This window comes from Papio anubis, chromosome 2, assembly GCF_008728515.1.
Source record: "Papio anubis isolate 15944 chromosome 2, Panubis1.0, whole genome shotgun sequence".
Classification (NCBI taxonomy): domain Eukaryota; kingdom Metazoa; phylum Chordata; class Mammalia; order Primates; family Cercopithecidae; genus Papio; species Papio anubis.
The window spans coordinates 44,145,285-44,166,883 of record NC_044977.1 but is presented as its reverse complement, the minus strand read 5'-3'; the positions used below and the strand labels follow the sequence as shown (position 1 = coordinate 44,166,883).

Below are 21,599 nucleotides of genomic sequence, written 5' to 3'. Positions count from 1 at the left end.
TAACATAATTATAACTGTGAAAAATAAATGAGAATGGATAGTGTCTGTTTTGGGGAAATTTGTGTTAGTAATAAATAGTTATAGAGAAAGCATATGGAAAAGGGCTTTTGTTCTTCATTTGCTTGGTAGATGTTCCTCCATCCCTTTATTTTGAGCCTATGTGTGTCTCTGCATGTGAGATGGGTCTCCTGAATACAGCAAACGGATGGGTCTTGACTCTTTATCCAATTTGCCAGTCTGTGTCTTTTAATTGGACCATTTAGTCCATTTACATTTTAGGTGAATATTGTTATATGTGAACTTGATCCTGTCATTTTGATATTAGCTGATTATTCTGCTCGTTAGTTGATGCAGTTTCTTCCTAGCATCGATGATCTTCACATTTTGGCATGTTTTTGCAATGGCTGGTACCTGTTGTTCCTTTCCATGTTTAGTGCTTCCTTCAGGGTCTCTTGTAGGGCAGGCCTGGTGGTGACAAAATCTCTAAGCATTTGCTTGTCTGTAAAGGATTTTATTTCTCCTTCACTTATGAAACTTAGTTTGGCTGGATACAAAATTCTGGGTTGAAAATTCTTTTCTTTAAGAATGTGGAATATTGGCCCCCACTCTCTTCTGGCTTGGAGAGTTTCTGCCGAGACATCTGCTGTTAGTCTGATGGGCTTCCCTTTGTGGGTAACCCAACCTTTGTCTCTGGCTGCCCTTAACATTTTTTCCTTCATTTCAACTTTGGTGAATCTGACAATTATGTGTCTTGGAGTTGCTCTTCTCAAGGAGTATCTTTGTGGCAATCTCTGTATTTCCTGAATTTGAATGTTGGCCTGCCCTACTAGGTTGGGGAAGTTCTCCTGGATGATACCCTGAAGAGTGTTTTCCAACTTGGTTCCATTTACCCCCTCACTTTCAGGCACATCAATCAGACGTAGATTTGGTCTTTTCACATAATCCTATATTTCTTGGAGGCTTTGTTCATTTCTTTTTCCTCTTTTTTCTCTAGATTTCTCTTCTCGCTTCATTTTATTCATTTGATCTTCAATCATTGATACTCTTTCTTCCAGTTGATCGAGTCGGTTACTGAAGCTTGTTCATTTGTCACGTATTTCTCGTGTCATGGTTTTTATCTCTATCAGTTCGTTTATGGCCTTCTCTGCATTGATTATTCTAATTATCCATTCTTCCATTCTTTTTTCAAGATTTTTAGTTTCTTTGCGCTGGTTACATAGTTCCTCCTTTAGCTCTGAGAAGTTTGATTGACTGAAGCCTTCTTCTCTCAACTTGTCAAAGTCATTCTCTGTCCAGCTTTGTTCCATTGCTGGCGATGAGCTGCATCCCTTTGGAGGGGGAGATGTGCTCTGATTTTTTGAATTTCCAGCTTTTCTGCACTGCTTTTTCCCCATCTTTGTGGTTTTATCTGCCTTTGGTCTTTGATGATGGTGACATACTGATGGGGTTTTGGTGTGGGTGTCCTTTCTGTTTGTTAGTTTTCCTTCTAACAGTCAGGACACTCAGCTGCAGGTCTGTTGGAGTTTGCTTGAGGTCCACTCCAGACCCTGTTTGCCTGGGTATCAGCAGCGGAGGCTGCAGAAGATAGAATATTGCTGAACAGTGAGTGTTGCTGTCTGATTCTTGCTCTGGAAGCTTCATCTCAGGGGTGTATCCCACCGTGTGAGGTGTGAGGTGTCGGTCTGGACTTAGTGGAGGATGTCTCCCAGTTAGGCTACTCAGGGGTCCGGGACCCACTTGAGCAGGCAGTGTGTCTGTTCTCAGATCTCAACCTCCATGCTGGGAGATCCACTGCTCTCTTCAAAGCTGTCAGACGGGGTCATTTACATCTGCAGAGGTTTCAGCTGCTTTTTGTTTAGCTTTGCCCTGTCCCCAGAAGTGGAGTCTACAGAGACAGGCAGGCCTCCTTGAGCTGCTGTGGGCTCCACCCAGTTCGAGCTTCCTGGTGGCTTTGTTTACCTACTTAAGCCTCAGCAATGGCGGGCGCCCCTCCCCCAGCCTCGCTGCTGCCTTGCAGTTAGATCTCAGACTGCTGTGCTAGCAATGGAGGAGGTTTCTGGGTATAAGTAAGACTGTCTTCTTGAATCTTACTGGACAGGTAGTTTGAGGATCAATCTCAGCTGTCAGCAGCTATATGATGTTAGACAAGTCTCATCCTGTGAGACCAAGTAATTGATCAGGACACTTTGATCAGTGATACTCTAGCACTAAATTATAAACTTCTCAAGGGCATGATCTGTGTCTCTTATTCCCATCACCCATCATAGGGTATATGGCATAGTAAAGAGGCTAAGAGGATGGAGTTTGATATTAGGTGAACTTGGAATTGAATCCCTGATCTGCCACTAGCTGTGTGACCTTAGGCAAGTTTACTAAGCCTTTCTAAGCCTTAATTTCCCCATCAGAAAGACGGAACAAAACTATCATCTGCCTCACAGTGATGGAAGATTAAACAAAAGCCAAGTGAAGAGATTAGATACTCAATCATATTTACTCATAAAGTTGATGAATCCTGAGCTTTGAACAATATAACTTATAAAGACATATTTAATTCCAGTAACAAAATCTCAGGGTTGGAATCCAACCATTCCTCTGATACTTGAATCCCCTTCTCAGTGCACCCATCAAGTAATCTGTTGAACACATGGTTCCCCCATGAGTGCATTCCTTGATCTAATGAGGTGCAGAATATGCCCTGACCCTTTCCTTTTTAGATGTTTTAATCCTTCTTTCTTATCAGAAGAGTTAGTTTCTAGACCTGACATCATTCTGGTCACTTTTTTTTTTAATAACTAATCATTCTGAGAGCAACCTGAAGTGCTCATCTTCTATTATGCAAAACTGTCGACTGGATTATACAATGACCAAACCGTTTTAGTATGATTAAGAGACTATAGTCAATGGAGCTAGTAAAAGATTGACTATTTGGAGTTTTTAGAAAATTACAGTCAAATCCTTTTGAGACAGTCTTTGGCAAACTAGAGCTGACATAGTAAAAGCTGTAATTTTCCCCCTGAGGCTTCAGAAAAACTGAGGGGAGCAGGTACAATCTATTTGTAGTACAGGAACTATGGACTTTAAATGAATATTAATTTTCAGTAATTCAGAATGGAAGTCACCAAGCCAGATATGTTCTGACATCACTACCCTTCCCTAGTTCACCTGACCATACTGCTTAAAAACAAGACATATAGAAGCCTCAAATGTGTCACTGACCTACTCACACCAACAAGACCACTCCCTACCCTTCCAGTCTCACCTCCCATTATCGCTGCCAGGAGTAGGTATCCAGTTAGACTTCCTCACCCTTGTGCCCTGCCTATAACTTAGTTCTCTGCTTTCTGGTCTTTCCCAAGAACATCACCCCCATCTCCCCTTCCTGTGCTCCAAGGACCAGCGCGAAGCACACCCCAACAAGAGTGAACTCTCTCTGCCCTGACTCTAATAAGCTCATTGTTGTTTGGTTGTTTTTGGCTCTGAACACAGATAGCTGTGTGCCATTAATATATACTTGGGTGTATGTGTCTACGCTCAAAGGCAGAGACCACAAACTTCTAGCACAAGATTTTGCATACAGAAGGTGTGCCAAAACACTTTACAGACGTGTTTTTTTCTTTTTCCTTTTTTTTTTCTTTTTTGAGATGGAGTCTTGCTCTGTCACCCAGGCTGGAATGCAGTAGTGTGATCTTGGCTCACTGCAACCTCTGCCTCCCAGGTTCAAGCAATTCTCCTGCCTCTGCCTCCTGAGTAGATGGGACTATAGGCGTGTGCCACCACACCTGCATAATTTTTGTATTTTTAGTAGAGATGGGGTTTCACCATGTTGGCCAGGCTGGTCTTGAATTCATGACCCCAAGTGATCCTGCCGCCTCAGCCTCTCAAAGTGCTGGGATTACAGGCGTGAGCCACCGTGCTTGGCCTCTGTCAACTGATACATTTTTTATTTGCTACAGAAAAACTAAATTACTTTATAATAAAAAAATAGAAGTTGGGGGTAGGAGGGTTAAAGTCACACTAAAAGACAAAAACATGGAATTATTTGATTTAAATAATCAGTGGAGATTATTCCTGTGTTTGTGTTTTATTCAAAGAGCCTACCTACTGTTCTACCACAGAGTGTTGTCTGTCTAGGATTTGCTATCAGATAGACTCATTCTTGCAAAAAATGGAGAGTGAAGAAGAAGGTGAGGCGGAACAAGGTGGCCTGCCTGCAGGGGATGCTCTGAAAACAGTTGATCTAGCTAAGAAAAGATAGAATGAAATTTGCATCTCCCAGAAAGAGCAAGAATCTAGTGACTCCTTGTTCTTCCCACCACAATTCAGGTGTATCTGGGCCTGAAAGTAGCCCTTTTACATACATGGAAGATAGAAGAGTTAGGGGAGAATAAAAAACAGAAAGTGCATTGGGTTTCCTTGCACCCAATACAGGAGCACCCAGATTCATAAAGCAAGTTCGCAGAGACCTACAAAGAGAGTTAGACTCCCACACAATAATAGTGGAAGACTTTAACACCCCACTGTCAATATTAGTCATATCAACATGACAGAAAATTAACAAGGATGTTCAGGACTTGAATTCAGCTCTGGACCAAGTGGACCTAATAGACATCTACAGATCTCTCCACCCCAAATCAACAGAATACACATTCTTCTCAGCACCACATCGCACTTATTCTAAAATTAACCACAAAATTGGAAGTAAAACACTCCTCAGCAAATGCAAAAGAACGGAAGTAATAACAAACAGTCTCTTAGACCACAGTGCAATCAAATTAGAACGCAGGATTAAGAAGCTCACTCAAAACCACACATCTACATGGGAACTGAGCAAACTGCTCCTGAATGACTACTGGGTAAATAATGAAATTAAGGCAGAAATAAAGAAGTTCTTTGAAACCAATGAGAACAAAGACACAACATACCAGAATCTCTGGGACACAGCTAAAGTAGTGCTCCGAGGGAAATTTATAACACTACATGCCCACAGGAGGAAGCGGGAAAGATCTAAAATTGATACCGTAACATCACAATTAAAAGAACCAGAGAAGCAAGAGCAAATAAATTCAAAAGCTAGCAGAAGACAAGAAATAATTAAGATCAGAGAAGAACTGAAGGAGATCGAGACACAAAAAACCCTTCAAAAAATCAATGAATCCAGCAGCCGGTTTTTGAAAAGATTAACAAAATAGATAGATCACTAGCCTAATAAAGAAAAAGAAGAATCGAATAGACACATAAAAAATGATAAAGGAGATATCACCGCTGATCCCACAGAAATACGAACTACCATCAGAGAATACTATAAACACCTCTATGCAAATAAACCAGAAAATCCAGAAGAAATGGATAAATTCCTGGACACAGACACCCTCCCAAGACTAAATCAGGAAGAAGTTGAATCCCCAAATAGACCAATAACAAGTTCTCAAATTGAGGCAGTAATTAATAGCCTACCAACCAAAAAAAGTCCAGGAGCAGATGGATTCACAGTCAAATTCTACCAGAGATACAAAGAGGAGCTGGTATCATTCCTTCTGAAACTATTCCAAACAATAGAAAAAGAGGGACTCCTCCCTAACTCATTTTATGAGGTCAGCATCATCCTGATACCAAAACCTGTCAGAGACACAACAAAAAAAGAAAATTTCAGGCCAATATCCCTGATGAACATCAATGCAAAAATCCTCAATAAAATACTGGTCAAACAAATCCAGTAACACATCAAAAAGCTTATCCACCACGATCAAGTCAGCTTCATTTCTGGGATGCAAGGCTGGTTCAACATATGCAAATCAATAAACATAATCTATCACATAAACAGAATCAATGACAAAAACCACATGATTATCTCAATAGAGGCAGAAAAGGCTGATAAAATTCAACACCCCTTCATGCTAAAAACTCTCAATAAACTAGGTACTGATGGAATGTATCTCAAAATAATGAAAGCTATTTATGACAAACCCACAGCCAATATCATACTGAATGGGCAAAAGCTAGATGCATTCCTTTTGAAAATCAGCACAAGACAAAGATACCCTCTCTCACCACTCCTATTCAACACAGTATTAGAAGTTCTGGCCAGGGCAATCAGGCAAGAGAAAGAAATAAAGGGTATTCAAATAGGAAGAGAGGAAGTCAAATTGTCTTTGTTTGCAGATGACATGATTGTATATTTAGAAAACCCTATCGTCTTGACCCAAAAATCTTTTTTATTTTTTTATTTTTTGTTGCTTTTTATTTACTTTTATTTTAGGTTTAGGGGTACATGTGCAGGTTTGTTACATAGGTAAATTGCATGTCACTGAGGCTTAGTGTATGAGTGATCCCATCACCAAGATACTGAGCATAGTACTTGATAGGCAGCCTTGAACCCACACCTCCTTCCCACCTTCCCCCTCAAGCAGTCCCTAGTGCCTACTGTTCCCGTCTTTGTGTCCATGTGTGTTCAGTGTTCAGCTTCTGCTTATAAGTGATAACATGTGGTGTTTGGTTCTCTATTCCTGTGTTAGTTTGCTTAGGATAATATTCAAATAACTTTAAAAGATTACACATGAGGTAGAAAGACTGACAGAAATACAACCTAGTCACGTACATATTTTCTACTCTCAATTTCTTATATTAACTTCTAATGATAAGAGCCACCTTGTCCTCACCTTGTCTTATATTCCTGACATTGCTATTCACCAGGTCTCTGGATTTCTTTGAGGTTTCTGGGATTCAGAGCATTTTCTAAAAATTCAACATTTTAAGCCTCCATCAAAACTTGTAATGTCTTGCTTTCTTTACTTCTCTAGATGTTGGTCCAAAATCTTAAGCTGATAAGCAACTTCAGCAAAGTCTCAAGATACAAAATCAATGCAATTGATTTTTTGCATAATTCTGGAATGTGCAAAAATCACAAGCATTCCTATAAACCAATAATAGAGAGCCAAATCATGAGTGAACTCCCACTCACAATTGCTACAAAGAGAATAAAATACCTAGGTATCTAACTACAAGGGATGTGAAGGACCTCTTCAAGGAGAACTACAAACCACTGCTGAAGGAAGTAAGAGGACACAAATAAATGGAAAAAGATTTCATGCTCATGGATTTACAAACAAGAAAGTGATGAACTGACAGGGTCTTAATTTCAGAAAGGCTCTCATTTTTAAAAGCATGATGCAGAACAACCACAGGTGTGGTTTTATACTTTTTCTTAGCTTTAGTTTAGATGTCATGGTGGCCACAGAAAAGTCAGATCACAGCAGTTCCCTGATAGTTGGAGTCTGGAATGCCACCCTCCTCTTGGGGAGGCCTTTCACCCACCCTCCTGGCAGCCCCTCTGCAGCTCTCCAGGACAACAGCTGTAAAATCAGCATGAGAGTAAAGAGGACACCATGGATATTGTACAATTCATGGCCCAGATCATCTCTGAGAGTCATGGAGAGTTCACTGAAATAGCAACGCCTCTCCTTTGTGCCTTCAGAGGCTGGTACCTCACTCTGTCTCAATCACAGACTACCTCCTGTGCTCTCCTGCACTCAGGAGTGATATATTTATCAGGATAGCTCCAGATGGCAGGAGTAGGCAACCGATTCATTTGCTTCTCCACTCCCAGCAGGCCCCATGAGGGCTTCAGAACTGCGGCCAGCACATCAGTACTGCCCATTTCTCCTGGGACTGAGGTGTTGCCTCTGATGACTCAACTGATGCTCCAGTCAGAAGAGGACTCTGCAAGGCGAGTTATGGCAGCCCAAGAAGTGAGGACATGCTCGAAGGCCCATCTGCTCCTGGGACTGATTGCACAGTGACTATCCCCTTAGTCAGAGGGTGTCACAGTCAGTGACAAGAATGCTCAACTCTCCCTCCACTCGGCCTGACTACTTCAGGCACCCAGCACCAGAGGCCCCTCTAATGACACCGGTGAAGGGAACCAATATCCCAAAGACATGTACAGTTGGCTCTCAATTTGCCATGTGTATTTCACTACACTGGAAATATACAATGGATTACATTGTATTATATAATACAGTAGATAAATTAGATTATCCTTGGATTATACCTGGCCGATGCCACAAAAGAATGAAAGGAGAGTGAATTGTTATTTTATATGTATAATCCTGGAGTTACACGGTAGCCACAGAAAAGTCAAACAGGTGTTGAACACAAGTGCGTCCACCCCAGCAGCTCCTCTGAAGCTCTGCAGAGCCCATCCTAGGACAACTAAGCCCATCCTTAGTTCTCCTATGGTGAACTAAGAGAGAGATGACAGACAGTGAGACTGGATCTCAGTCCCCATCTCCCAACCAGCTCCCCCTGCCCTAGTATATCAATCCTCCAGCAAAGATCCCAGGGTCCCCTGGAAGACAGAAACAGAGAAAGTACAAGGAGAAAAGAATGGGTTATTTCATCTGAAAGGGCATTTGTAGCAAGACTGTCCTTTTGTGGTCAGAAACATAACCATTTCTTTGTTATTAGTGGCAAAGGAAAAAGCCACAACTGATGTCATAATACAAAAAAAACTATATAAAGTCAGAAATAACCTGTAATCATGAAACATACACTGAACAACAGCCCAGGTTTTAAATCTGATTTTCCTGGTCCAACCTTGTAAAGGAATCCTCTGAAGGTCCCTGTACCCCACTTCACCTCCACTCTGGCAGGCCACCTGCATCCCAGATGGACCATATGTGGGGTCCAAGCCTGACAGTGCTCAGATAACCACCCACCCCTGAGCTGTCTAGCAATCACTGCCTGAGTGTGGGTCAAGCTCACCAAACAAAAAAATGTGCCACATTGGCCCTAACCCTAACCCATACTGACAGTTTGGGAGGCCGAGGCGGGCAGGTCACCTGAGGTCAGGAGTTCAAGACCAGCCTGGCCAACATGGTGAAACCCCATCTCCACCAAAAATACAAAAATTAGCTGAGTGTGGTGGCACATGCCCTTAATCCCAGCTACTTGGGAGGCTGAGGCACAAGAATCACTTGAACCCAGAAAGTGGAGGTTGCAATGAGCCAAGATTACACCACTGTACTCCAGTCTGGGCAGCAGAGCGAGACTCTCTCCAAAAAACAAAACAAAACAAAACCAAAGAAAAATGTGCCATATGACGATGACGAATTGCAGTTCCTGAAACTAAGTCTCCCTTTCCAATATCACATGGTGAGAAGGCCAGTCTATAAAGTCACTTAGGCAAGAAACATGCAATTCACAGGTCCAGTTTTTGTTTTGTGTTTTGGTGGGGGTTCTGTGGAGCACTTGAGAGCTGAATTTCATTTTTCCCTCTATAAGTCTGTGCTCTCCTAAGCCTGATCACCTAGATCAGGGACTTGAGCTCGGTCTGCCTCCTAGAATGGATGATGGACACCAGGGCTCAGAGCCTGTTACCTGCTGTACGTCCTGCTGGAAGACACAGAGCTGCAGCCGCTGGTGGAGCCGCACCTTGCGGTGCTGCCAGATGCTCTCCAGCCGTCGCTGGTGATGTAACACCTCGTGCACCACGTCCAGCACTTGGTGCACTGCCTTGGAGTAGTTGGCTGTGGCCGTGAGGGATTCTGAGTTCCCAGGGCTCAGGGGCCGCTGTAGCACATCTAGCAGTGCTTTGCCATCCTGGCTGACCTGCAGGAAAGAGAGAAGTTTAGGTTAAGGGAAAAGGGTGATAGGCAGGGCACAGAGAGAAGCAGTAAGTATCTGCCTGAGGGTCCCTGACTATGCCTTCTGAGAATCTCAGGAATCCCATACCCAGACACCTAGCCAGCCAGAGCTGCCATGATCCTCCAGCCTGGTGGAGGGCCAAGCACCTGGAATTCCCTGATGGGGGAGTTGCTGGAGTGCTGGCCAGTTGTCTGTGAGACTCTCTCCCCTCCTGAATTTCAGCTCTGTGAGGGCAGAGACACTGCCTACTTGCTGCTCTCCCCTCAATGCCCAAAACAGTGCCTGGCACACAGTAGGAACTTGGCAAATTTTAGTTGTTGTTGTTGTTTGTTTGCTTGTTTGTTTTTGAGACAAAATCTAGCTCTTGTCCCCAGGCTGGAGTGCAATCAATGGTGCGATCTCCGCTCACTGCAACCTCTGCCTCCCGGGTTCAAGCAATTCTCCTGCCTCAGTCTCCTGAGTAGTTGGGATTACAGGCGCGTGTCACCATGCCTGTCTAATTTTTGTATTTTTAGTAGAGATGGGGTTTCACTATGTTGGCCAGGCTGGTCTCGAACTCCAGACTTCAGGTGATCCGCCCACCTCAGCCTCCCAAAGTGCTTGGATTACAGGCGTGAGCCACCGCGCCCAGGCTTGGTAAATATTTTAACTGACTCACACCGGGGAAGACAGTATAACTTCATTTCAGAAATGAAGTCAATATAAGTTCCCACCATAATTCTCTCCTGCTCTTTCTTTCCCAAATTCCTCTATCTGGCTCTAAAATTCTAGATGTGTGACAAGAGACAAGTTATTTAACTCCCTTGGTCCTCAGTTTCCTTCTCTGTAAAAGAGGGAGAATTATGTACATATTTCATAAAGTCATGGTGAGGATTAAATGAGTTAACACACATACAGTGTTTAGAATAGAGCCTGACGTGATACTGGCTACCAATTTTATCTTCACCAGCATCACCATTGATATGGTTTGTCTGTGTCCCCATTCAAATCTCATCTTGAATTGTAGTTCCCATAATCCTCACATGTTGTGGGAGGGACCTGGTGGGAGGTAATTGAATCATGGGGATGGGTTTTTCCCGTGCTGTTCTCATGTTAGTGAATAAGTCTCATGAGATCTGATGGTTTTATAAAAGGGCAGTTCCCCTGCACACACTCTCTTGACTGCCACCATGTAAGACATGCCTTTGCTCCTCCTTCACTTTCTGCCATGATTGTGAGGCCTCCATGGCCATGTGAAACTGTAAGTCCATCAAACCTGTTTTTTTTCTTCTTTTTTTTTTAATAAATTACCCAGTCTCAGGTATGTTTTTATTAGTGGCATGAGAACAGACTAATACAACCATCATCATAATCATCATCATCTCCCTTCCATCCTCTTTATTTCCTTGTCGTTTTCTTTCTTTTGTCTTTATCCTTTTAAAATACTTTGCTCTTGCTCTATACGACCCCCTTCTTTCTTCTGAAAAGCAGTAAAATCCTCATTTTTCTAGAACATGCAGAGAAAGGCTGGGACACTTAGACTGTGGACACACCATCCACATCCCAACACTCGCCCTCAGTCTGAGAAAAGTGGGATGACACTCTCTGCCATTCTTCTCATTGGAGTTCTGGCACAATCGCGGGCAACAATAATTCTGGAAAGTGACATCATACAATCAACACCTGTGGCCCTCCTGTACTTGGCAAAGTACCCAACAGAACATGCATCTTTCCAATTTAAAACAGGGGTGACTTGGAATTGAAAGAAATGTTGAGTCCCCAAACTTGGTTACCAACTAAATCAAAGTTGGCTTGGAGTCTTCCCCAAAAGAAGGCTTTTGGAGATGAAAATGGTCTTTTATCTCATCAGCAAGGTAGGGAATGAGGTGTGTTTCCATCTCCACACCTCTGATGATGAAGCTGTTTGCCGGGTTTGCATACTCCCCTCACCCTTCCTTTGGTCCCTGATAATAGCTTGGCTGGGGGTCCAGGAATACAGAAGCAGCTGTTACTCCTCCTGCCCATGGGGCCACAGAAGGGCCTTCAGGGCAGGGTGGTTAGGAGGGGTGCTGGAGTAGAGTGCAGCAGAGGCCAGGAGAGGAAACCACCACCACCCACCCAATCCCACCATCCCCATCTCCCATAGACTGCCAGGAGAGTGGGGTGGGGGAAGTAGTTTATAAACAATGCAGAGGTGATGCCCACCAGAGACATGAGTAAGACAAATATCCTATAGCCAAACCCAGGAGCGCTCTCTTCCTGGAATTCTGAGCAAATGCTGTCTTTTGGCACCATGCTATGTCCAGGGCAGGGTGGTTAGAGATGGAGGCCCAAGTCCTAGAAATCCACCCTGCATGAGCTCCAATTCTCTGCCTCAGTCTCTACATCTGTAGGAAGCAGGGACAGCTCACTGGCCTCTGAAGTGGGGTTGAAGGGAAGGTTTAAGACTCACAATGCTAGGGCCTGATAATTAATTGAGAGAAATATTGTGTCTATATGTATAATTATACCCGCACCTCACACATGTGGAAGTATAATATTAATCTCATTTGTACTCTCTATATTTGTATTTTGCAAGGAGTACATTTAAAGATTCTTGACCCATGGGCAGAGGCACAGTTCTGTTATAAGATAGAAAGCTTTGGGCCATATGGATCAGAGCTGATGAGATCAGATTTGGCTCATAAGTCCTTCATTGTGCCTTCTACAATGACAGAATACATTACCATTTTTTAGTGCTCATTACTATCAGACACTGGGCCAAGTGCATTATATACATTACCTTCATTTTATTTTTTTAATTCTTTGTTGGGTTCTATGATTTATTTATTTAAATAGTTTTGGGGAACAGGTGGTGTTTGGTTAGCTCCCACTTAAAGGTGAGAATATGCAATACTTGGTTTTCCATTCCTGAGTTACTTCACTTAGAATAATGGTCTCCAACTCCATCCAGATTGCTGTGAATGCCATTATTTTGTTCCTTTTTATGGCTGAGTAGTATTCTATGGTGTATATATACCACATTTTCTTTATCCATTCGTTGGCTGATAGACATTTAGGCTGGTTCCACAATTTTGCAATTGTGAATTGTCATGCATTACCTTTATAACCTCGACACTATCCTATGAGGCAGATGTTACCACTTTCATTTCACAGATGAAACGAAGCTCAGAGTGGTTAAGTAACTTGTCTGAGGTCACACAGCTAGTAAATCGGAGAGCCAGGATTCAAATTCAGTTTGACTGTGGCAAAAACCCTTATTCTTACCCAGAAGCCATTGGTTCTTAGACTTCAATGTGCATCAAATTCAAATAGGGTAATAGTTATTAAAATGTAGGTTCCAGGTCTCACTTCTTGACATTCTGATTCAGTCTTGGGTGGGACCCAGGAATCTGTATCAGGTGAGTCTGATGCAGGTGGTCCAGGAACCCATTTTAATACTCCTCTAACTAATCCTGCCCAGAGGAAACACATGGGCTGTCTGTGAATTCACTTCTTCTCATCCAGCTTCCTTAATCAGCCCATCCCTCTCCATCCCTCAGTTCCCTTCCTCAGAATTCATGCCAGCTAGCAAACATACTAACTTGTGTATATCTACACAGAGGTACCTATGTAGCTGTTTCCTTTTACTTTGAGAGGACTGTCAAGAGGTTTTTTTTCCCTTTCTTAGCTTTACAGCAACCCCCTGCCTTTGATTTTTCAATGGAAGAGTCTTTGTCCTTCACATTCACGGAAGCTTTTTACTCCTGCAAACACTATCTCCACGCTGTGTGTTTTCCTCTGGATCTTCTGGTGAGAAAATTAATATTTTTTTGATGAGCTGCTTCATAAAAAAGGTGGCAGGGCTAGTGCGTACATGTCCATTCACCAACCAGAAAGCAAACTCCAGAAAAGCACAGCTTCATTTTCTTATATTCCTCCCCCAAGAGGAGAAAGTCCAATCTTCACACACAGGATAAGGCAAGTGTATAGTGTGTGTGTGTGTGTGTGTGTGTGTGTGTATGTGTGACAGAGAGAGAGAGAATGAATGTGAGTGCACCAAAGTGATGCCTAATAATGGCCCCAATTTGTTCTCCTTCCTGGTTGGAGACACCATAGTTCATAGATCAAGGTTCCTAAAGATGTCACCAAAAAAAGAAAAACAGCCTCTCTTCTTCTTAGTCCCACCCAGGCTATTTCACAGTGCACAGGCCAGTGCCCTCGTCACCCACCCACATGCAGAAATGCTCAAGACCCATGGTTGCCCTGTTCCATTCTCACCTCTGTGTAGGCTTGGGTCACCTGCTCATACAAGGTCTGGTGGTGGTGGATTGCCAGCTCTAGGTCCTGCATCTCGGACGGCAGACCACCTTCGCTGCACATCTTGCACCAGGCGTCCACTCCCGACAGGAACTGGAAGGAGACGTGGGGTGGGTCAGTGGGGGAGCACTGGGGGTAGGGAGTTGGGTGGATTATTGAGAGAGCGTCAGATACCTTGGGAAAAAACATCAGGACTTCTGAAAGCCTTCAGAGACCACTGTAGAGGGTAGAGTTTTTTAATTCTACAAATACTAACTCCTGGTAAGAAATCAGACCCAGGTACCCATTTAGGAAGTATAGTCTCCACAAAATTGACTATTATGAAACTGTAGGGGGCAGGTGAATCACCAGATGTTCAACAGGTTATAGCTACACACTAACTGTAATGTCCAGGTATGGAAACAGCTCACCACATTCCACGGATACATTAGAGCTTCTTGCCCCATGCACACTCACAGGCATATGTGAGGGGCTGTGTGTAACATAAGGAGATGTTCCACATCTGTGCTTTATAGTGTGTACATCCAGTTGTGAAGACAAGCAAAAAACACCTCACACAGACCACCAGGAACCCAGGGAACTTGCAGAGACCATCCCATATGGGATGCAGACTGCCCTCAACAGGTCTCCCACTGACCCACTGTTGGGTCAGTCCCCTGAAGGGTGGAAACGAGAGAGGCAGTCTAGGGGGACAGGCTGTGCTATACCTACTGCATCCCAGGTTGTGATATATAGACATAGATCTTTGACAGACATCAAATTATTTTAAAATTAAAATTAACAGCTGTGGAAGACTATGGGTCTTCATGCACAAAGGGTAAGCTAACTGAAATCACTCCGATTTATTGGGTGGAAAAATGCACCTTGAAAATGCAAATAATTCACCCAACAGTCTGGAATTGTTCTGTCTGTGATTCCTCTCGCCTGGATGCATAGCTCCATTTAAATTAATTGCCTAAATACCTTTTAATCCCATTGCCAAGAACAGCCCATATGAGGACAATAAAGAGCTGCCTAAATAAATGCATGGAAAAAAATAGCCTTGAGTCATTTTTTTTCCCCAGTTAAAAAGAAGCATGGTTTATGAGTGTCCCTGAAGGACTAGTAATACCTACAGAAATTGCATTAAAAAATAGATACAAATAAAATTGCTTCTGATCCAAACCAGTCCAAATCAGGAAACATGAAATAAATGTGCACTTCTCCAGTTTTCTCAGTTCTGGCACTGCAACCGTTTGCATTCTAGTTTTGTTGTCACTGTCAGCTTTCAGTCCCCGGCCTGTTGATTGTTGTGGTTGACTTTTCATTCTGTACATTTTGTAACACATTAGACCATTTCTTAGCAATATTGGAAGAGTGCCAGGTGCCATCCAGTATCACATCATATAATATGTACATGCTGAAATCTCAGAAGTTTCTTTGCTCCACCAATAACTACTTTACAAATGACCCTAGGAGCCACTTGACATTCTTGTGTCAATCATGGGGGGAGTACTGCTTCAAGGCTCTTGGGATTTCTCTGCAATATTCTAACAGGTGGCCTGTAGCATATCCCACAAAATGATCACCTCAAGGATATAATGCCAGAGAGACAAAGAGAGAAGCAGGGGGTCTTCCTTACCAATCTGGGCAAACCTTGAATAAAGTATGAAAGTGATACGGTTGAAGAGAGAACAGGAAATTGGACATCAATATTCTCATGGCCCTAAGAATGAACCAGTCACTATCAGTCACTACCACCAACAACCTTAACAACAGCGACAAAAAGATATGGCCACATCCCTCTCAAAGTATAGGGTTGGGCTTGACACAAGTATTATTTCAGTCTTTGGGAAGTTCTCAGGTGGAGGAAATAAAAAGATACCAGGATAGTACGTGGTGCAAATACCCATAGTAGTAATGTCCACTGTTTAGTAAGCACATGAGGCACCTTACACATTCCATCTCTCATGTTGTATCTTTAGCACAGCCCTTTAGCACATAAATAGCCCTGTGCTATTTATGATTAGCTCCACATTATGGAAGAGGAAACAAGCTCAGAATGGTGACATGACTTGTCTAAGGGTAAATGAATGGTGGAGCTGGGATCAGAATCCATGTGTCTTGCCTCAAAGTCTAGACTCTTAATTATGCTATGTTGCCTTCCACGCTAGAGAGGGTAATAGAGGGAGAGATTTAAGGTGTGACCAGGTGTCTGACTCTCCTTGGCCTATGTTACCCAAATGTAATGCAAAGAAAGAAATGTAGAGGTTAAGACCACAGGCCTAGTGTTAAACACACCTGAGTTGATAGCCTATCTACTCATAGATTGTGCGATTTTAGCAGTGGTGTGTTAGTAAATGTTTAACAACCAGCATATATATGTACGTGTGTATATGACTATATATTACATATATACAGGTAAGTGCATTTACAAATTCTACTGATATAAAGAATGTATAACACATCATTTACAGAGAACAACATATACAATGCTCTGTATTGCATATTTAATGTAGCCAGTTGATTCTCACAGGATGCTTTTGACCTATGGTTGCAACTGACAAACATTTGTAGTTTTGACACACATGCTAGTTGATATTTTCATTATGCTAAGGAGTGAGACAAAGGTGAAAAACACCTGAATACTACGCCAGAACATCACTTGTTCATCAAGGATGTCAGTGACTTCTTTGCTGAACCAAGTAACAGTTTTTGAATATTGGAAGAATATTTCCTTGATTTTTGTGTGTTATTCACAATGTAACAGGTATACACAGGACACATTTTTAAGTTTAGTCTGCATTTTCAAACACTTTCTCCCTCATTTTCTTTAGACTCTAGGCAACAATAAAGCAATGAATTAATCCCTGGTTTATAGCATCTGATAATTTCTATAATATGAAACTCCTACCATGGTGTATTTTAAGCTACCAGTGTGACATCACCAACATGGAGCTGGGAAGAGTAATCCATACATAGCACACAATTGTATGGTATTTCCGCCACAGGAAAACATAAATGCATAAAAATGATTTCAAGAACATAGGTAATAACAACAGGTTGTAAAATAATCAGCAAGTGATGAGTTTTGAGCATTTATTAACTTTGCTTTTAACATAACATATTTAATTATAAACCTACATAATTAAGCAATAGCTAGAATGTGATAACCAGCTCACAAAATTCCTGAAAATTTAACAACTGTCTCTCTATGAGCTGGTTCAATACAGGCTCCAACACATCGTGGAATCTTAGGCAGGCCAATCAATTAATGTCTCTGAGCTTCAGTATTCCTCTTTGTGAAATGGGTTATCATGTAACTGGCCAATGCCTGGCCACTTAGTAAGTACGAGTAATTATTATCTTGACCCATTATATTATTATTATATTACCATTATCCATAGCAAATGCTTCATGTAAAATTAGTTTCCCCCTGCTCTCAGCACCTCAATGATCACTTTACATTCACCCCTTTGATCTGTGTTCCGAGAATGCACACTACGCGGACAGCCCACACATGCACACGTGCATACACAACCACTACCAAGCAAAATGTAAAAAGGCTCTGGGTACCCTCTTGTTTGTATGACCAGCAAAGTCACCAAGAGTTACCAATGTTTCTTTGTGCACACAGGGGCCATGAATGTGGTCGAACATAGGTTAATGTTGCAATGACTCCGCAGGGTCTTCAGTGTTTCAAAAAGACAGGTGGAGCACTCTATAGAGAGTGTGTGTGCTCCGCTCCAGCCCTTCCCTATCCATCCCCAACCCTTCCCACCAACAGCAGCTGCTGCAGGATTCTGGGCCTTACCTGTTCAGCCTTCTGGTGGAACACAGCAGACATGGCGAGGATGGTGCTGCGTTCATCCAGGGCAGCGGCGAAGCTCTTCCACTCCTGGTCCAGCTGGGTAGAGATCTGCTTGATTTGCTGTGAGGCATAGTGGCCGGCCTCGGAGAGGCGGGAAGCCACGGACATGATGCGGTTGATGTTGACGTAGGCGTTCTAGAAAGCAAAGGGGAGTGCTCAGTGGGGCAGGCTCAAAAGACATCCACTGGGCACTCTTGTGGGGCACACTTTTGGGATAGGGAGCTGCCCAAAACAAAAGTCTCAGAGAGGCTGGTACAGGCCATACTAGTGTATTTGTTTTTGGCCCAAGGGAAATCTTTTTCTACAATTCAATTTCAGTAGATAGCAGGGACCTCTTATTGTGGGGAACCAGCATAGATTTTGTGCCAACTATTAATGCACTTTAATGCAGTCACTTGTCACTTTACATGGACTGCTTTATGTAATCCTCACAACCATCTTATGAGGTCATTCCCAGGGATGGCACATAACTCTCAAGAGCGCTCTTTGGAAGTGGTGGCTCAGACGAGGGCACAAGCTAAAGGAGGCAGAGACATCTCTCTTGTTCAGGGGAGAGCTGTACCCAGGACACTATTGCCATCTACACACAACAAACAGGGCAGAAGTACTCATCAAAGAGGGCAAAGGAGACACGGTAATTCCACATCTTCCTATCACCTAGCAAAATGTCCCCACCTTCCTCCTACCTCCTTCAGCCCTGCCAAAAGAGCTGAGGCACTGGTCATCAAACAGGGTTTAAAGAAAGACAGCATTTGAAGCCACACACTTTTCCATGCTAATAATAAGGTCTGTGAAGCCCTTTCTTAACCCTGCTTGATTTAGGAAGATTTCCCCACCTGACCCCAAAAGGCATCTGTGGGTACCCCAAAAGGCATCAAGGAGGGGCTCTCTTGGCCCATTGTCTCCTGTCATCTTGTGTTTTGTTTACATTCATTCTCATCTTTGCTTGCTAATTAAAAATTCATGAACATGTATGCTGTTTCCTATTAGGTCACTGAAAAATGCTCCAGGAAGGAACAAGACAAAAGAAAAACCTCACAAACCTAAGACAGTAGTGATTATGGCTATTTTTAACTGCTATCTCCTATTAGTTATCTGAGGTGTCAAAACAATCGGGTAAGGTTGTGGCATCCACAGGGAGCTTTTCCAAATCACACAATATGTCTGCATAAAGGAGGACCAGGGAGGCAGATTATTCACACGCCTTCATTCTTTGTTACAAATCTTCTCAAATGATTATACATATTCTGCAGTAACAGCATTTTCTCTAGGTTCTATCAACTCAGGTGTAGTTCATTAATACTGAGTAGCTTTAATGAAGGTTCTTTATTTTCCTCTCTCATGGTCCCCATTCGTCTTAGCTGTCCCTGACTTCTAAGCACTCCGTCCCAAACCTGGGCCAGGTTGGTAGGGTCTCTCTTAATTTAAAATGTCTCTGTGGAAGTTTAAAAAGTTAAGTGAAGAACTTCTACACAAATCCACCCTGATGTCTAATGACCCCTATGTGTCATCTCTTTTATTAGTCTGTCCTGAGACCTTTCTGACATAGTGCATTTCCCTAAGAGAACTAGGATATTACTGATTCTTGTTATGGGAAATAACTATCCCTCAAAGTTGTAGGAACCATTTGCAGCCTTGTTTTCTGAGTTAGGACACAAATTCTACTGAAAATTAAACTCTATTTATAGAACTGACAGAAAAACCACTCTGCACTTAAAAATAGAAAGGAAGAAGGAGGAAGGGAAAGCACACACTGATTTTGACAGTTTTATCTTCTTTTTTAAAAACTCAAGAGCCAGACAGTTTTATCTTCTATGGGAAGAATAGTATGGGAAGTCCCTCAAATCTCCTGCTCATGTCATTGTCTTACTTTGGGCTCTCCCCAAAGCAGACCTTGAGACAATTATTTGGGAGACAGAGTTTACTTGGGCATGGTCCCAGGAAGCATAGTGAAAGGGAGGGGAAGTCAACAAGGAAAGGGAGGGAAATGAATAAAGGATATGTTAAGTTATATGAGCAACTGGGGTTCAATCCCTGTTGAGACCTTTTGAGAAACCATAAAACATACCTCTGAGCTGTCCCACTGAGGGGTGAGGAATCGGGGTTACTGATGCACTAAGTCCCATTGATCTTTGGTTGAAGGTCCTTCCTGGGGTAAGTTCCTGGCATTCCTATCCGAACCCACAAACAGACCAAGCACACTTCTGAGGTCAGAGAGTGATCACCGCAGATAAATGCAGGAAGTGGTCAGTCTGTACGAGAATCACCTGCCGATGACCCCCAGGGCAGACTGAGGCCATATGGCTGGGACACTGACAGGGTCTGATAGAGCTGTCCTCCCAAACTGGATTCAAATCCTGGAATCCATGCCCCTGCCCCCTTACCCAGATCTATCTAGGTTGTTGGGTTTTCCTGTCCTGGAGAAAGGCCTTGTGTACTCTGGCCAGATGGAATGCAAGAAAAGCAGTAAGAGCAAGTCATTACCCTGTCCCCAGATATATCCTATAGACACCCAGCCCTTTGTCATCACTGCCTATTACATTCTTCTCCCTCCCAAGCACACAGGGAGGCATATTTCTGCTTACTTTTGGGAAGAAATTTCTAGCTATTAGAGGTGTCCAACTGTGGCTGCCTCTGTAGACTCTTAACACCTTGTCACTCATTCAAATATTTATGGAGAGCGGGCCAGGCTCTGTGTTGGGGGCTGTAGGAGATCAAAGAGGAATAAGATAGGATTCCTGCCCATCCACCCCCTGCCCACAGGGGCTCACAGCTGAGGCTTAAGACAAGTCCTCAAATAACTGTAATTTAAGGCAAAATGAAGCAAGTGCTTCCACAGAGGTAGAAACGACTCTCTGTGGGGATTCAGAGGGAAGGGATCTGAACCACTGGCAGGGCTGTCGGGAAGAGGCTCCCCGCATGAAAGAGGGTGGGGAGGCTGGCAGTCCTCCATGGTCCCCTTCAACCTCTAAGCCTGTGATCATAGATTAAAACTGAAAGCAAATAAACAAACAAAAAAAAGACCACAGCTTACAGTTCACATTCTAGAGTAGCACAGTAAATGCTTTTTTTGTTTCATTATCAGCAGGCAGAGAAATCTCTTGCTAAAACTAATAAATAATTATGCCTCACAAAAGAAGTAGAGGCAGTATCCCTCATAATAGAGGGATAAACATAATGTTGACTTATGAATTGGCTCATTGTTCTTTCCTATAGCCCTTTTTCAGAATATCAAATGCTTCAGGCAAGTCACATTGCCCAAGTTCATCATCTTCTTCTTCATTTTCCTTTGCCCCAGAACCTGAGAGAAATGGGCAGATAGATTCTAAACTGCAGTTGTCCCTGGGTACAAGGATAGCCACACAACAAATGAGAAGGGAGTAATGGCAAGGAAGGCCTCCAATGACTTAAAAGGAAAGAATGAGGTTAAAGAGCTGGATTAGGAGTCTGAATAAATAGGAGTGCTTACTCATTAAGCATAAACAACATTTCATGGCCTTTGGTCAATCCATTTGTGTGGTTCTTTTGGGTGACTGTTTATGCCCTTATTAGGAACACTTGGGAGTTATGTTTGTCCTTGGGACATGGCCAAGAGGAATGGATATTTCGGCTCTTTACAGCCTTCCCATTTCCTACCAGCTGCCCCCTCCACTCTCTTCCATCTGCCTGGCTCTCCCATTCTTCCCTGCCAGCCTTCAATGCCTTTCCATCTGCAGAGCTGCCCATTAGTCAAGGGCATTAAAGTCACTGGGCCAGGAATCAAGAGCCACGAGCTTTGGTCCCAGCTCTGGTATTCACTTGAGATGTCATTTGACTTCTCTGTGCCTCA

The 21,599-nt window shown here is 43.0% G+C and overlaps 1 protein-coding gene across 24 annotated transcripts in view; it reads right to left on the bottom strand.

Moving 5' to 3' along the window:
• Positions 1–21,599, bottom strand: part of KALRN (kalirin RhoGEF kinase) — a 690,448-nt gene that overhangs the window by 380,096 nt on the left and 288,753 nt on the right. For all 24 annotated transcript variants that reach the window (XM_031662269.1, XM_031662306.1, XM_031662320.1 and 21 more), the window contains 3 exons: positions 17,714–17,905; positions 13,882–14,013; positions 9,376–9,606 (listed from right to left, as the gene is read on the bottom strand). In XM_031662269.1, coding sequence (XP_031518129.1) covers positions 9,376–9,606; positions 13,882–14,013; positions 17,714–17,905 — 555 coding nt within the window. The remainder of the gene's footprint in view (positions 1–9,375; positions 9,607–13,881; positions 14,014–17,713; positions 17,906–21,599) is intronic.